This window comes from Sebastes umbrosus, chromosome 20 (genome assembly GCF_015220745.1).
Source record: "Sebastes umbrosus isolate fSebUmb1 chromosome 20, fSebUmb1.pri, whole genome shotgun sequence".
NCBI lineage: Eukaryota > Metazoa > Chordata > Actinopteri > Perciformes > Sebastidae > Sebastes > Sebastes umbrosus.
In genome coordinates, this window is record NC_051288.1 from 4,242,621 (window position 1) to 4,261,022 (window position 18,402).

The 18,402-nt window shown below is 40.2% G+C and overlaps 1 protein-coding gene across 2 annotated transcripts; it reads right to left on the reverse strand.

The window, feature by feature from the left end:
* Positions 1 to 12,690: 12,690 nt before the first annotated feature.
* LOC119479574 (dexamethasone-induced Ras-related protein 1-like) lies at positions 12,691 to 14,691 on the reverse strand. 2 transcript variants are annotated; one of them, XM_037755340.1, is made up of 2 exons: positions 14,253 to 14,691; positions 12,691 to 13,701 (listed from the first exon to the last, which is right to left on the reverse strand). In XM_037755340.1, the coding sequence occupies exons 1-2, from the start codon at positions 14,521 to 14,523 to the stop codon at positions 13,301 to 13,303; spliced, it is 672 nt and encodes a 223-aa protein (XP_037611268.1). In that variant the 5' UTR covers positions 14,524 to 14,691; the 3' UTR covers positions 12,691 to 13,300. The 2 variants fall into 2 exon arrangements, with proteins under 2 accessions (XP_037611268.1, XP_037611267.1); XM_037755339.1 differs by having other exon boundaries at positions 12,691 to 13,775; positions 14,253 to 14,665.
* Between the last annotated feature and the right edge of the window lie 3,711 nt (positions 14,692 to 18,402).

Consider the following 18,402-nt stretch of genomic DNA (forward strand, 5'->3'; position numbering starts at 1 on the left):
ACCTAACAGCGAAAGTTTCCGAAGTTATGTTGTGTTGTTTCTGTACATATTTAACTTAGTTTACATACTTATTTTGTGCCCAACCATGAGGTTTTAACTAAACCTTACTAAGTGGTTTTGTTGCCTAAACCTTACCTTACATAAGCAACACTACTGTTGCGTGGGTTATAGACTACCTCACTTCCAGACCTCAGTATGTGAGGCTTAGAGGGAAGATATCCGGTACAATTGTTACCAACACAGACGTGCCCCAAGGCACCGTTCTGTCGTCTTTTTTATTGTACATAAAATGTTTTTCTTGACCTGGGAAGTTACGATTATTTTGTCAAATGTCGTATGTTAAAATGCAGTTGTTCAATATCATGCTCTGCTGCGTGCACAAATGTGTTATTATAGAACATGCATTAGCAAATTTAGAGCAGCAGACACGACGAAAACATGTATATATCTGATCTGAAAAAAATAATAATAATAAAATATAATATATATATATAATATATGAATAATATTATAACTAACACATCATTATTTGCACATAAATTTTATGCAAAAAAGGATATATATAAACACGGGCATCTGTGATTTCACAAAGTGTGCAATACTTGGAATTTCAAGTATATATAGTATAGTATTTATAGACTTGACTCATTACTATTACATTTGTGCAGCGCAAATAGGACATATATGTAAGCCTAGAAACTGCAAATCCATGTGCTGTGAGGAGACTCTTTATGAGACCATGTGAAGATGTTAAAGCACAAACAAAAACTGAACAAAGCGTCCTGAACTCACGCTGACTGGCATTGTGATTCCCAATCTGCTCAAATCGAAGCAGCCAAAGTGCCATCTACGTATCAGCAGCAGCAAAATGTTAAATTTAGATGCCAGGCATTGTTTCGAGTCTGGACTGAGACAGACAAACACGCAGCAGTCATGTGGGCACACACACATATAGCAAAGGACAGACAAGCGCAGCTGCTGATGCACTACAATTAGATTTGTGAACAATTTTAACATGTGTTTTTTGTGTGTGTGTGTGTACATGTGTTGGTGTGTGTGTTTTGTTCCACTGCTTGTGTTAAGGTTTCTCTCTGTGTGATTGAGGGACAAAGAAAAGAAAGGAAAAAAACAATCATTCAGAGGTCATGCTCAGTGCGTACTTCTGCTTTTCCACTTTACATGTTCACTTGTGTTTTTCCAGAAAATTAGGCATTTTCTGTCCCGGTAGCAGAGGTTTTAAGATATGACTTCAGCTACAGTCAAAATGCATTGGTCATATTTCAAGCAATACTAAATGCAACAAGGAGAAATATGCATAAACCTATGGGTTTCCAACCTGACTGCTTTAGTGTATTATTTGGTGGTAATAATTATTAAAGGAACAGTGTGTAGAATTTAGGGGGATCTATTGGCAGAAATGGAATATTATATTAATAAGTATGTTTCCTTTAGTGTATAATCCCCTGACAATAGGAATCGTTGTGTTTTCGTTACCTTAAAATGAGCCGTTTATAACTAAATATGGAACGTATCTTTTTCATGGAAACACTGGCTCTAGTGAGGGCCATTCACGTTTTCACGTTTTGCGTCGGCCACCGTAGTTCTCCTACACGCTTGGCACATGGGATCATTTTCAGTTGGTTGCAAACTGCAACCTACACACTGCAACTTCAGGCCTAATAAAGTACATGATTGTACAGAAGACGAAAACGGCTGTGATTGCAATATTTTTTTAAATTTGATCCTGTTATCTCAGGTTCACGATTTATTCACGATCTGTTCACGAATTATAAAGTTGTTTTCTTGGTGGCAGGTTATCTCCAGAAAACAAAAGGTATTTTTTTCGAGAGAATGAGGAAAACTGCTTAGTCATTTTGCAAAAACAAGATATTTATCCTGTTATCTTGAAATTACGAGATAATTAAAGCTAGGGTCAGTAATGCTGAGAAGCAAGCAAGAGTACACTAGATTTTTAAAATGATCCAACCGAAAAACTCAGCCCAGTGTTGCCAACTGTTTTCCAATTACAGTAGCTAGCAGCACTAGGTCCAAAACTCCCTAAATCTAGCGAGAAAGTAGCCAAGTCCGCGACACTGATAGTCTGTCCTTTCAGGCCTCCCCCCAAAGCCACTCCCCCAAAATTATCATTATGAACATAAAAACGAACATGGCTATTGTTAGTACTCATAGCTGTCAAGCTAGCAGACTGTGGAAGTGCAATGAGTGCAAGGGCAGAGTGCGAGCACATAGTCAGAGCATTTGATTTATTGATTGCTGTCGGGATGTAATGAGAATTTCAACAAATATAACAAAAAATGTATTTAAACAGCACTACGATCCCTACCTTTAACTTGTGATTTCAAAATAGTGGAGAATATAAAATTATTGCAACCGTGGCAGTTCCAGGCTTCCGTATTTAAGAAAATTGGCAAACTTAAGACACACAAATGTTACTTTTTAACTCTAGATGACTTCCTGTGGCTCAGTTACATCCTAACTAGAGTCAATCTGATCATGTGCTAAGGAGGAGGAGGATGTGGATGGCTGCTGCTGGGATGCAACCAATCAATCAGTAGCCATAGTTTGGTAGAAACGAATCAACACACACCCACTACAACAATACCCGCTCACGTGCATCGAAGTGTAGGTTGAACCTGGTTAGGATGTAACTTGACCTATACATACAAAATAGGATCACATGCATTCAGTTCCTATGCATATACATGACACAACGAGGTGGCATTGACTCCTGCAGGGCACCCTTCCTGTTTGCAATTTAACCAGTGAGTTAATACTAACTGCTGCTTTGGGCGTGCAAGGTTTAGTCTGGAGAGCATCTCTGACATATTGAGCATGAGAAGTGAGATGCAAAGTCAGCAAACTGTTTGTGTATTTAACTCTGAATCAATAGAAAGATGAAAAGCATTGATAGATGTGGAAATTTACAACCCAAGGTTCATGAGTTGCTGTGAAAATTACATCAGATTTTTGGGGAAAAAACATTTTTACAATATGACTAAGTGGACAGTATAGTGTACAAAACCATGGCTAAAAGGTGGTATGTTTTCATTCTGTGCAGTCTCTAACGGACGACTTTGAGACGACTTTAAAGGCAGGGTTGGGAAATATTTTAGAAACATTTTTTTTATAGTAGTTGAAATTCTCATTACACCCCAACAGCAATCAATAAATCAAATACTCTGACAAAAAAGAAAATAGAAATCTGTTATCTGTGGCTGTCACGGGACTATAATAAGCCTGGAGTCTTCCACAAGCTGCTAGCTAGACAGCTGTGAGTACTAAGAATAGCACTGTTTGTTGTTTACATTCATAATGATAATTGTGGAGGCTGGATAATTTGTATAATTGAGCGTACTCTTGCTGGTTTCAAAATATAATAAATATGAAAAAATACTATAAAAAATATGTATAAGAAACATAAATATAGAAAAGAAGAAAAATATAATAAAAATATAAAAAAATTACTATAAAATTAGGTACAAGAAACATAAATATAGAGTAGAAGAAAAATATTGTAAAATATCAAAAAGTGTGTATGTATATATTAGCCTCACTATACATCACTTCCTGTATTGGTGCTCGTTGGCATCGGACATGAACCATGACATTTTTTTGTGTGGACCTGGGGCTGTTGTATTAAACTGCATTAGTTTTAGCTGCACTAGGTGGACCTAATAAACTGGCAACTGCATGTGCAGTATGTTATGTTACTATTTAATCAAGGCCTGTCCTATCAGTTTGATCTCAGCCAGTGTCTGAGCCATCTCTGCATCTGCTGTGGTGTTCTGCTGAAATATATAAATACATTACGGATTAAGACTGATGCTGCCAGAGACCAAGCTACTCATCATCCCCGTATCAGTAAATCATTTTTTGAAGAGGCAGCAGTTTGGTGTAGCAGCAATCAGCCCTGTGTTGTGTAATAAGTGTCCACAGCCTGGCAGACTGAACACAAAGGTCTCTCTTTCCTTCCTCTGCCACAAAAGCTGCAAATATCAGAAGGACAAGATGATGCAGATGCTCATTTCTTACAAAAATGTCCATGCCGACCCAGTCTGTAGGGGAGTTCATTCATAGCTACTTGTTACGTAAGATCACTCATAACACTGAGGGTTCAGAGGTAACCAAACATCCTGGATTACTTTTTATTAAATCATGTCTCAGTGACAAATTGGGGTTGTATAGTTTTCCAGTTAACTCATCGGTTATTGGAAGATTTAATTTGAGGAGGATGCCATTGAGTACAAGAGAGCAAGGTTCCCATCTTAGAGGAGCATGCTGGATAGTGATGTCACTATTGGTGTCACTGAAATAAGACAAATTGAGAGGTTGAAGTTACGTTTTTCAAATTGAATGAAAGCTACTTGGAAAATAACGTAAATCATTTTCAAATGTTTTATTTTCGATTAATTTGTCCACAGCAGTGAGCTCTTCATCCAGCAATGAGAGAGGCATTTACAGGGATCATCACTAAACAAACAGCTGCTGTTTTAATTGCTCGGTGAAGTCATTTTGCATTTTGCCTTGTCATTCAACAATGATGCACAGGCCGATTTCTACGCTCATCATAGCAGAAATTCAACCAGAATGTAATTCTGTTTCATGGATGATTCGTTTATTCCGTTATGTTAAAGCAAATAAAGCATATGAATAAATATTGTGGTTGGTGCAGGAATAATGCAATGTAAACAATCTGATATTCCTGTTTTCTTGCCATAAAGGAAAAAGATAAGTAATTCTGCCACAAAAAAAAGTGTTACATTTCCATCCACCTTATGCAAAATTAAAAAAAAAAAAGACTGGAAATTTCAGAAAGGAAAAAGGCAAAATATTGCAATAATGTTTTTATGGTTGGCTGAGATGAAAAAGTCGGCATAGCTAAATATATTCCTTAACGATTTTCCAAACAGATTTTTTGGAAAAGATACTACAGTGCAGTCATAGTATTCATGTCATGAGTGTAAAAGTTCATTCTTATATAATAATTATAGATATTATAGGACATAGTCACCGTGACGTCACCCATTGGTTTGTGGATTGCCATTTTGAAGCATTTTGGCCGTTGCCATCTTGGTTTTTTGGAACCAGAAGTAATTTACTAAATGAACATCATGCTGTATTGAAGAAGACTTGAAACTAGTGATTGAGACCATAAACTCATGTTTACAATGTTTACTGAGGTAATAAATCAAGTGAGAAGTATAGCTCATTTTCTCATAGACTTCTATACAATCAGACTTCTTTTTTGCAACCAGAGGAGTCGCCCCCTGCTGGCTATTGCAAAGAATGCAAGTTTAAGGTACTTCTGCGTGGGTTCACTGCTATTAACCTTGACAACAATAGTTTGACGATGGTAATCTTAAAGGGCCAGTGTGTAGCATTTAGGGGGATTTATTCCTTTAGTGTATAATCACCTGAAATTAAGAATCGTGTTTTCGCTACCTTAGAATGAGCCGTTTATATCTACATACAGAGCGGGTCCTCTTCACAGAGTTGGCCGTCATGTTTCTACAGTAGCCCAGAACGGATAAACCAAACGCTGGATCTAGATAGGGCCATTCACATTTTCACGTCTGCCACCGTAGTTCTCCTACACGCTTGGCACACAGAAAAAGCTTCAGTTGGTTGCAATCTGCAGCCTCACCGCTAGATGCTGCTAAATCCTACACAATGCACCTTTAACTTAAGGTCCACTTACTATAGCTCTTTTTATAGATTTCAAACTCATCTCACAGTGGTCCTTCAGTTAAAATGATAGTAGTCAAACTGTTGTGTCTGCTTCTACTTATTGTTACATGCCTGTATTGCATTGTACACTATCTGCCCAGCACCAAACGTCAGACAGACAAACATTCTGTAACGCCCCTTCATAACCAGACTAAATAAATAAAATATGGGACAAATAATGACGTACCAATGAAAACAGACCGGACTGTTCAGAGATAAACAGGACTTGTTGACCTAGAAATGAAGGATGTCCACTAGATTGGTTGCTGGAAAGGGAGAACACCTAGGGTAAAGTAATCCCAAATAACTCCTGTGATGCACAAAGCGTTGCTGGTATAGCTCTCAGATATGACTCCTCAGATTGCCAGGCTGCAGTGTAGCATGTAGTTTCCACTTCTACCTCTCCCAGAATAACTGTGACAGCAGCACTGCGTGCATAAGGCCATCTCAGCTCTATATGTCCCCAACCTCGCTGTAACGCGCTGAAGATCAGTTACGACATCAGGTTGCATAAGAAGGATCCTACGCACCTTCACTGTATCATTTGCCCCCATATAGCAATTATGTCTCCATTCTCTCACCCTGTGTGCCTTCAATGATGTACGTCAGGCTGAAAGTTGGCATTTCATTAAAGTGCAAGTAGCTTGGAACATTTTATCACAGCTCTTGGTTTTACAGTGACATTACATTTCTAAGAAGTGGAGGTAACTTCAGTTTAAGCAGTGAAAATCAAGGGATGTCTTTCCACTTACGAGGTCGTGAATACCACAAGAGGGGGGCATTCATATGGACTCTTCTCCTGAACGCGGTAAACATTTGAAGGCACCAAAAGTCTATAAAATGCTGGATAGTTCAAAGACCCTGCATACACATGGTCTACCCCCACAGGTGTTTTCACTTGTTGCCTGATAAGGACCTTAGGGTGGTGTGTGTGTGTGTGTGTGTGTGTCTGTATTAACTTTTTTATTAAAGTCAGTATTAACTATAGCTTTATTTAATTCAAACCCACCTAATGCCAGACAGCATATTGTCTACAATACAGTAAGCAATAAGCAGAACACAACACACAGCACCTCCTGCAGTGATGGCCGATGTGATAAAGGAATTCCTGATGGAAGTGCCTAAAGCTCACTGTATTCCACCAATATAGCAGTGTACTCTTATATAAAATTGTGAGACTCACGATAGACAGTTTAAAAAAAGGACTAAAATCAATCCTGCAGAAGCAGATATATGGTCTTTTTTATTTCAATCTTCCCTGTCGAAACCAGGTGCCTACATCACCCACAATGCAACTTGTTTGCCGACAGTCCCGTCAGAGATTTGGGTGTGTCATGCCAGTAGCAATGCAGCCTTGAGCTGCTAGCCTCAAGCAGAGAAAAATAGCGGGCTATTGAGGCCTGTTAAACCACCCAATTCGACTGTTATCAGCTCATTAAATGTGCATTATAAGTCGTTATAAGCTTCATAAATGTGGGTCAGTAGGGGTCTGCTACACATACTACGTTTGAAAAATGAAAGTGAGACTTAAGGTTTTGAACACGAAGACAACCACACGTTTCACACGGGATGCAAACTCCGTTGATATCTTACAAAAAGTTATTCCTCATTTTTTTTGTGTTTTCCTACGAATGTGCAGCAACACGTGATGCATGTGTGAATGTCCTCTCCAGTCATTTAAAATAAACTTCTGTCTTCACAGGAAAAAAGTTGGTTAAGTTTAGGCAACAAAACTCCTTAGTTAGGTTTAGGAAACGATCAACTTGGTTAGGTTTATGCAACAAAACTAATTAGTTAGGTTTAGGAAAAGATTGACTCGGTTAGGTTTATGCAACAAAACTACTTAGTTAGGTTTAGGAAACGATCAACTTAGTTAGGTTTAAGGAACAAAACTACATAGTTAGGTTTAGGAAAAGATCGACTTAGTTAGGTTTAGGAAAAGGTCGACTTAGTTAGGTTTAGGGAACAAAACTACCCAGTTAGGTTTAGGAAAAGATCGACTTGGTTAGGTTTAGGCAACAAAACTACTTAGTTAGGTTTAGGAAATGATCAACTTAGTTAGGTTTAAGGAACAAAACGACCTAGTCAGGATTAGGAAAAAATCAACTTAGTTAGGTTTAGGGAACAAAACTACCTAGTCAGGTTTAGGAAAAGATCGACTAAGTTAGGTTTAGGGAACAAAACTACCTCGTTAGGTTTAGAAAAAGATTGTGATTTGGGTTAAAAAAACACCAGAAGGGACGTAATTTAAGTATGGAAGTTACATGACAAAAATAAATCAACAGTTTCTTGGGCAAAAGTCTAGCGTTTTTTGACCCACCCATCCAACCCAACCTCCTCTGTACACCAAGTTTATCACTTTATCAACATTCAAATTGATTTCATAGGATATATATGAATTAGAGGGCATAATTCGTATGCATAGCTACACACGCTGTATGGGAACAGCCTGTATAGAATATGTTTGGTTAAATCTGACTATCTGACCTGCATGTGATGAAAACTAAAATTTTGCTCATGTCACAGTGTTTTATTGTGGTGTCTGTATAAAACAATAACAGCAGTGCAGAATGTGGCCTTTACTTTGCATTTCCTTCGATACAAGCATAATGTAGCAGAGACTTTGTCAGGCCGTCCCTCATCTGCGCCATAGATATTGAAATATTTTCAGATAACGATATTTACTTAGCCATTCCGAAGAAGAATGCATACTAATCCTCTCATTGTTCTGCTGCTGCATTATTTGGTACACCCTGTTCTTATCCACGCTGTAACACTGGCATTCCTCTATTCCCTGTGATGCTGGTACAAATGGTGATGTGTGTGTGTTGATGATAAATGTATGCTCTGACTGGTCCACAATGATTTTCTGTGTGTAAACCTCGAACATTGTGACCTTATTAAATATATTTCTGTGTTTTTGTTGGAGTGTCTCCGAGATTGGAGATCAATGCACACGTTTCTTAAGGACAAAAACAAATGTTTCTCTTCAGCTAATAGACACAACGATGCATGATAATAAAGACCATAATTATGTATCTTTATAATGAATGCAACAAGGGGGAGAGCACATGGTATTACTGATTAGGAGGAGGGCAGTGTAACAGTACGCTGCTGTGTGTCCCTGACTCCTACACACACTTTCTCTCTCACACATACGCAGGGTAATGCAGGATGTTCTGTGCATGTGCGTGAATTGACGGGATACAGTACACAGGAATATTGCTGATAACGAGGGGGTGAACGCGTCACAGAGAGGGAGAAAGAACTGGACACCGTGTTTCTAGTTCACCTTGGAGGCGGCGAAAGGCTACAGAAGCACGTGCAAGATGGCACTTTTGCTGTGGTTTGTTTGAATATGGGGGCACCAAGGGGGGTGGGAGAAACACACCTTCAGCTAAAAAAACATTCAGAATGATAGACTTTAACTCCCGCTTAGCCAAAGACTTGGACACAAGAATATCGTAATGTGCAATAATAGGTCATCTGTCCTACAACTATCAAATAGTTTCAAAGTAGGATTATTCACAAAACTTTCCAAACTAAACAGCCATATCTCGGACGAGCCCTTGCTTACGACCTTAACTTTAGATGAACACAGGAAGTAACATATAACCAACCTTTGCAAAAACAGGTCCAAAACAACAAGAAAAAGCTGCTTATTTATATGAAAATTATTAACAGAGAAACCATCTAATATGTATCAGAAATAGTAGCAAAAAAAGGCGTCAAGGTCTCCAAGGCCAAAATAATAAATAAAAAGCCCACATTATAAAAAACAACAACTCATCAAACAAAAACACAATGATAAGCTCCCTAACTAACCACAAAACAGGAGCTGTATCAAGGGAGCTCAGACTATTTGGGTTATTTTTGAAACCACTGACAAACAGCCTTTTGTCTCCTTTTAACCTTTCGTTGCTTAAAAGTTGAGGAACTTTTTATATGTCACAATTTTAATGGGAAGAAATTACCCCCCCAAATTAAGCGATTTAGTGTTTCCTCCAGAATTGTATTTTTTTTTTTAATGTATTTGTAATGGACCGTGTACAATATAAAACATTAATATAATGTAGGTGTTGTAACATTATTTAGATTGTGAGAAATTAAAACACTCTAGCCAACTACATTAGGAATGATTCAAATCATAGCCTCTCTTTTACCTTATCAGATGTCGGCATGCACTGCATGGATGATGATTGAAATGACATGCAAATACCAGTATTGTATATATATATATATATATATATATATATATTTTATATAGCATTAGTCACAAATGTGGTTAAATTTAATGAGGAAGTCCTGGTTCTGCTCCCTAGTCTCATCCTTCTGCTCTTCTTTGGGCTTGATGAGGTTAATTCGGGGCCTGACCTCCTCTTCAGTCTGGAGGTAGAGGAGGTCTGTTTGTATTTCAGGTCCTCCAGGTCTTTGAAATCTGATTTCTCTTTCTGGGAATCGTTTTCCTTCAGGGTCTGGATCTCCTCCACAGTCTCTTTCTCAGCCATCAGCTGCTTTATGACCTCCTGGTCCTCTGAAAGAGATTCAGCTTTGGACTGAATCTCTTTCTCCAGCTGCTTCTGAAGGCTGTTGTTTTCTTTTCTGATTACGTGAGTCACTTTGAACTCCCTCACTTTGTCCTGCAGGGTGCTGTTTTTCTCCTGAAGGGGCTTATTTGTCTCCACTTGTTGATCCTTTTCAACCTGGATCTCTGCTGTGAACTTATGACACTGACTCGTACAGCAGAGTTTATCGACGATGCCAAATTTCCTAAGGGAATCATAGACTTTATTTCCTTGAATGTACCCAATTAATCTTAACTTTGAAGCTCATATAGCAATCACAGGTGAGAACAGATAGATATGCTGTTTAGATATGAAACAGTAGTTGTTTTTCATTTTAAAGGGGAACTTTGGTATTTTCCCTATGCTCCCATGTTTTTGTGTCCAAGTGACTAATGAGGACAACAATTTCTGAAATTGGTCCAGTATTGAGGGAGAACGCTGTAGACGGCAGCCGCAAAACGAGCTGCGAGGGAAAGTGAGCCTGTCACGGTGCCTGCTTGCCCCAATAGCACCATATTGCAGGCTGTGAACAACTGCTGTCTACAGCATTCTCCCTCAATACTGGACCAGTTTCAGAAACAGTTGTCCCCATTAGTTACTCAGACACAAAAACATGGGAAAATAGGGTCCAGGTTGAAAAATACCAAAGATATTCTTTAAGTTACATGAGTGGACTCATAAAAATGATAATTTTAGTGTTAAAGAGGCAGAATCTGCCAATTCATGCTAGTTTTTTTTTTTTTTTTTTTTAAATGTGTGTGCATATGAATATTAACGCATATTAACGCGTATTCAGAATTTACAGTTAAATTTTGTGCTCATGGGCACTTCTTCAGTCATTTTGATGGACAGGTCCACTTCATTCAGGTGAATTCATTGAAGGGATAATTTGGATGTTTTGAAGTGGGATTGTATGAGGTACTTATCCATAGTCAGTGTATTACCTACAGTAGATGACGGTTGACACGCTCTCACTTTAGAGAAACAGACAGGAGTACCAGTACAGAAGCAGAGCAATGTACTGCTGAGGATGTGGGTGGTGGCAAAACATATTTTAGACACCTAAAAAAATCAATATCAGTTTAAGTGTGAGACAGCTATACAGTCGTTGTATCCATCTATGCTCTCGCCAAAGCCACCAGACTCCATTGAAAAAAAGTGCAATTCTACCTTGTAGATCACAGGCGTTGTTGGTCTACCGCTGCCCTGATCAGTTAGTTTGTTTGAGCTACTTTGACTTTGGTGAATCCAAAACAAACTAACCGTGTTCTGTAATGTAAAATCACAGTTTTTTTCAATGGAGTCTGGTTGCTTTGGCAAGAGCATAGATAACGGCTTCAGTTCCCCGGTCGGAAACATAGCTAAATGTTAGACAGCCAAACAGCCTATGTTTCCAACAGCGAACTGAAGTCATATCCATCTGTGCTCTCACCAAAGCAACCAGACTCCATTGAAAAAAACTGTAATTTTACCTCACAGAACACAGGGGGATGGGGCGGGTGTGTTATGTAAGGTAAAATTACAGGGGTTTTTTTCCAATGGAGTCTGGTTGCTTTGGTGAGATCATATATAACGGCTTCAGTTCCCTGTTGGAAACATAGGCTGTATAGCTGTCTCACCGTGAAGTAAAGCGGAGAAAATATTCTAAATATAGTATACACTGATATTGATTTTATTTTTTACGTGGCTAAAATACGTTTTGCTGCCGGCCCCGTCCGCAGCAGTACATTGCTTTATTTTCTGTGCCCGTACTCCTGTCTGTTTCTCCAAACTGGGGGCATTCCAACCACCTTCTACTGTAGGTACTACACTAACTATGCATCTCATAAAACCCCACTTTAAAACACCCAAACTATCCCTTAAAGGCTTTGGATTTGGGTTGTTTTACTAAACGTGGAGTCACAGTTGTGCAAACAGATTGGATTTCTAACCCCTGGTGGTACCAATATTATGGTTTCATTTCAAACATCATCGGACCCTGTTCAAACAACCACGAAAGCCTGCATGCTTTCTCGGAACAATTAAGCCTGTTTTTCTGTGCTGTATTTTCTTTATTTGATGAATGTTATACGTCTGTTTGGAACCAGGTGCACATACAGATCTGAAGCGGTCTGATCTGAGGGTGTTTGTGTTATATTCTGCAGTATATAGCTGCACATTTGGGATAGTTGCATTACAGCAATGAGACACATGGATGCTGAGAGGTGTCTGTTATTTGGCCCACTGATGCTTATTCTGCACAAGTGCAAGGTTGCAGCAGTGTGTGTGTGTTGTGTTGACTGCATGGGGTTAGAAATGAAGTGAATATAGCAGGTGCTGTGTAAAGAACAGTGTAGAGTGAAGTTAAGACAGAAGGAACGAGAAACAATCCAAAAAATATGTTTTAGTTTGTTTTTATTAAATTAAGATTTTCTTTGACTTCTTTGCAATAAATATACATTCACATTTAAAAAAGAGATTGCAATGAAACATTCAAGTAGCCGTTATAAAATAGATGTAAACAACATTGTTTCCCCCCCCCCAACAACATTGCCCCTTCTGAGGTCTAAAGAGTCTCTTTTCTCTCTCCACCTCTGGCATCTGTAAAAAGGCATGACGTCAACAAAACACATTTTGCGCGAGTCTTAAGCCACTTCACACATTGAGTTCTGGTTGACAGAACAAGCAAAACATTCTCAAATGTCTTCTTTTTTTTTTTTTGGCAGCTCGAGCGGACTCAGCGTGTCCAGTTTCAGTCAGTGTGTCTCCAGAGTGGAGACGGCGCTGCGTCAGAGCGCACGGCGGTGGCGGCGGCCCCGCGGCGTCTCCACACCTCCCCGTGTCAGTTGGAGGCAGCCGGCAGCACGGGTCGCCTCTCAAAGCTTGACGCACCAGGCTCCTTCTCATTTCAAAGATTTCGTGTCGAGTTTATACTTCGCGTTCTTTTCTTTTAACTAATTGAGCATCTCTCTTTGTCCTTGCCCTGGCCGCCTCCTATGGCCTTCTCCTTAATGTACATGAGGTCGCTGTGCACGCTGGGTCTCCGCGCGCACGGCGTCACAATGCCGAACGCCTCCCCGATTTCCTTCATCTTCTTGTTCTTCATGGACTTCCTGTGCAGCATGTCGCAGTACTGCACGGACACTTTGCGGTGCAGGTCGGGGCTCATCTCGTGTGGCAGCTTGGCCATGGTGAACAGAGTCTGGAACATCTTGTCCACGTTCTCGTTGCGCTTGGCGGAGATCTCGAAGTAGGCGCACTTCTCGTCTTCGCCGGCCACCAGCTGCTCTATCTCCTCCTGCTGCACCTCCCGGTAGAACTCCCGGTCGCCCTTGTTGCCGCAGATGACCAGGGGCACGTCGATGTGCTCCTTGATCTTGTTCTTGAGGCACGACTTGGTCTCGAAGATCTGCCGCTTGAGCCGCTGCACCTCCTGGAAGGAGTCGCGGTTGTCCAGGCTGAAGACGAGGATGAACACGTCACCTGGGAGGAACAGAGAGAGAGGGATGTTTGGGTTAACTTCTAGACAAAGAGCAAAGAGATGCAACATGTGTTTGTTTTCTAAGCCTACTGGTGCACACTGCATCCATGCGTAAAGTGTGCCTTTATGCATGGTATCTCATAATATTGACAGTTTTGATTTACCATGACTTTTTTCATTTATTATAATTTCTAATTTAATCATGTTTTTTTTTTCTTTTCCTGGCAGAAATGAGCTTCCATAGTATAAATCGGAGGTTTCTTCAAGTTAAAAAAAAATTAAAAATAGGCACAAATCACAAAAAAGTGCGCCTTTACGCATGGCCAAAGTGCTCTTTGACCATGCGTAAAGTGCGCCTTTATGCATGGCCAAAGTGCGCCTTTACGCATGGATGCAGTGCTCTTTGCAGCATTTAAAAAACGCACTTTTTTTACACCATCTAATTCCCTAGAACTATTCATCAAGCTGTGGATAATTACCTGTGAGTATGGACAGTCTCCTCATGGCTGGGAATGGGTGGTTCCCTGATGTGTCCAGTATGTCCAGCTGGTAAACGTCTCCCTTGATGCTGTACAGTTTCCTGTGAAAGTCCTCGATGGTCGGCGTGTACTGCTCCTCGAACCTCCCGTTCAGGAAACGGGACACGATGGCCGTTTTACCGACTTTGGTGGATCCCAGAATCACCATCCTGTAACAGTTCTTGGCTGGGATGTCGAAATCGCTCTCGGAGGGAGACATCTTCTTAATCATGTTGATATACTTGGACTGCTTTTTTTTTCTCCCTTGGATCGAGATAGAGTGCGTAAAAAGAGCGGTGGAGCAGTCAGTCAGTGGAGATGGTTGCTGTTTGCTCTGCTGTGTGTTTTGTGTCTGAGGACTGGAGTCCTGTATTTATGCGCCTCTGCGCGCTGCTCCTCCTCCTCCTCCACGTCACAGCTCAGTGAGGAGGAACTTCATTGAGAGCTGGGAGAAGCGGACCAATCTCCCACTGGTGCGTCAGTCTGACATTTCTACTGAAGACTAGACTGGGAAACAGTGAGCAGCAGACTCCTCCAAAGAAACCACATTGTACAAGTTTAAGGGACAAATAATAACTCCCACGGAGTTGCACCAAGTGAATAATTGACTTCATCATCCGGCATTTAACCCGGTTTGGCACAAAAACAACAAAACAGGGTGACCCTTGGACATTTTTCTCATAATATAAAACCTCAACAGCGGATGTGAGTTCTTCCAGACAGAGCAAATATGTTGCAAGACAGTTTTACTCCATGTCATCACTGATCGTGGATCAACAAGTGGCCTTTAAAGTGTTTTTTTTTTTTATTATAACAAGCAGTAGTTTATTCTCATGCTTGCAAAAAATAATACACTGAACACATATTTGCACTTTAAGATTAGGCTACAGTTGTGCATTCACTGCTATTGTATATAAAGTTGCATTCATGAATGAATGAATGAATGCATTCACATTCTCAGGAACTGCTGCAGCTTCGTGTCACCAGGCAGAAAGAAGTAAGTGGAGTAGTTGAGGATTGAGACGCTGCAGTTACCGAAGTGACCAAAAGGGGGCACTAAGAGTTCAATTTTTTATCTCCACATGAAAGGCATAAATTTACCTGGAAGGAAAAATACACACACAGTGGAGGAGCTTTGTGTCTGTGTGCATGGATCAGAATATAAGCAGTCTGCCATCTCTTTGTTTAGTGTGGACTGCGTTTGAGAGATTTTTGTTTTTAAATGCACATAAGAAACACGACAATGTGATGAAATGACTTTAAAACCTCAACAAAAAAAAGTGAAAAAATTAAGAAGACACTTAGACTAAAGGGAAAAATAAATAAATAAATAAGAGGTAGAGCGTGTTTATTATTTGATATAGTCCCAGTCTTCACTGGAGCAGATGTTTTTCCATTTCATGCTGTGCTGTGCTACATTTTGGTGGTTTGTAGCAATTATTTTTTCCAAAAGAAACTGTCTTCGCAATGTATTATTTAGCAGACTTAGAGATTCAGATTAGTTTTTTAAGTTTTGAATATAAATAATTTATCCAACAGAATAATTATATTCAAGAGATTTATTTTTTATTTATCACAGGTGGCTAATGCAAAGAAAAACATGTATCTGTAATGAACAACGGTCATTACAAAAGAAAAAGATGTGTGAATGGAGGTGGGAACAGAGCTGTTTTTCCTTATTTTTCAGTAGCGCTTCATAAAACTGAATGGAGTCTCTGTAAAGTGAAAACTTGATTGTTTGCTGCTTTAATGTGGCTCATTCAGTCGGGTGTGAAGAACAACTTATTAACTTTGTGGCACCAAATGATGAAAATGTGAAAATGCAGTTTAGTCTGCAGGGACTCTGGTGTGGAGGGGAGTTGTAACTGTGCAGAAGTGAGATGAAAAGGGAGGCTGGAAAGTGTGACAAAGTGCAATAAAAAACTGACTTTCTACATAAATCATGTCTCAAACATCACTTGGGCTTCCGCTCCACCGAAGAGACGAAAAGTGGAGCAATGGAGACTCTAAACCTTCATCATATTAATACATGGAGTAAACATAACATGCGATATTTACATCATGTTTTCTACATCGTTTTCGTTTGTTTGAGATTTGACTGGTGCTGCTGGTGGGTAAATATACTTGCTTTGTGCAAATGTATGCATATATATTTATTATTGGAAATCAATTACCAACACAAAACAATGACAAATATTGTCCAGAAACCCTCACAGGTACTGCATTTAGCATAAAAATATGCTCAAATCATAACATGGCAAGCTGCAGCCCAACAGGCAACAACAACAGCTGTCAGTGTGTCAGTGTGCTGACTTGACTATGACTTGCCCCAAACTGCATGTGATTATCATAAAGTGGGCATGTCTGTAAAGGGGAGACTCGTGGGTACCCATAGAACCCATTTTCATTCACATATCTTGAGGTCAGAGGTCAAGGGACCCCTTTGAAAATGGCCATGCCAGTTTTTCCTCTCCAAAATTTAGCGTACGTTGAGAGCGTTATTTAACCTCCTTCCCGTATGGTTGATACCAGTGGTTTCCTTAGGTTTTCTAATTTCATTCTTCTCCTGGTAAGTTTGACAGGCCGCTGAGCCTTTACACTCCGGGGTAATCAGTAAGTGTATCGGAGGTGTCGGTGTCAGATCAGGTTAACAAACTACAGATTGTGCGTCACAGAGTCAGCGGCACAACGCTGCTCGGCCGTCGGCCCGCTCACGGCCAACTTCAATGTTTTCTTTTCCCAGAGGCACCCTGCTAAGATAAACAATATCTGCACGCTGACCCACCGTAACCCCCTGACCTGGCCACCTGTGTGGACACATTGTTTAATGAGTCATGGCAGTTTCAAGTATGTGCCTGTCTTGGGGGAACCTGCAGAGTGAGAGGAATTATGTGTTCTTGTGTGTAAGAATAGGTTTTCTCCAGCATGTAACCTCCTGATAGAGAGAAAAGACATAAGCAGTTCATAACACAAAATGGACAAGGTGCTCATTACAGATATAAATAGATGCAACAAAGAGGTGTTGGGGGGAGGCAAAAAAGAAAAAGCACTTGAAAACCATCTGAAGAGTTCCCCACAGCCATCAATCAGCTCTTCCTCCTTCGCTCCATCACAGGTACATAAGACACAGAAAAAATATTACAAGTGTATTTTTTCCCCCCGCTGTGTGAGCAACAGTAATGAGGAAGAGGAGGCGTGTGAAAACAGTCAGGTCATGTTAAGTTGGCTGATAGATAACGCCACTGCGAGGGAGGACTGTCTGTGTAGTGTAGTACAGCAGCGGAGCGGGAGTCGCAGAGGAGAGTGGAAAAACAAACGGTGCCGACGGCGAGCAAATACGACTTCTGACGGACAGCTTATAAAAGACAGAGTGCAGAGTGCAGAGATACAGATCAGGCATCAATGGGAAATCAATTGCGAAGTCAGCACAGAAACAGGCATGAAATATTGTAAAGCAAATAGCGTAGACTCGGGCTGAGGCTGGAGCAGGTTCAGCTTTAGAGTGTAGATAAAGGAAGGAGGTTAAATAACGCTCCAAAGATGGGCTAAATTCTAGCGAGAAAAAAACTGGCATGGCCATTTTCAAAGGAGTCCTCTTGACCTCTGACCTCAAGATATATGAATGACAATGGGTTCCATGGGTACCCACGAGTCTCCCCTTTACAGACCCATGCTCACTTTATGGTAATCACATGCAGTTTTGGACAAAGCCATGCAGTTTTATGAATGCAGTATGTTATTTTTGCCTATTCTAAAGATGATGTGTTTGAATATTTCTGCATCCTGGGGTCCCTGAACAGTCTTGAATTATGTAAATTGTGTATAACTGTAATGCTGAGACTCTTGTGGATCCAGTTGAAATTAGACCTCACCGTATAAAATGACCTGTGGTGACCTCTAGGATAATCACAGCCTCATGAAACTTTACAGCCACAAACTAGAGACCTAGAGCATTCAGAAGATGTATGGTTTTCCTAGCTAGATTGACAATAAGGGGGTTTCTGAGCAGTTTCCAGAACAGAAGTGCTCGCTATACAATCACCGAACAATTTAATTCTTGCAGAAATCTCCAAATGTCAAAAAGTTTTTGATCCCAAATCACAGCATGGCT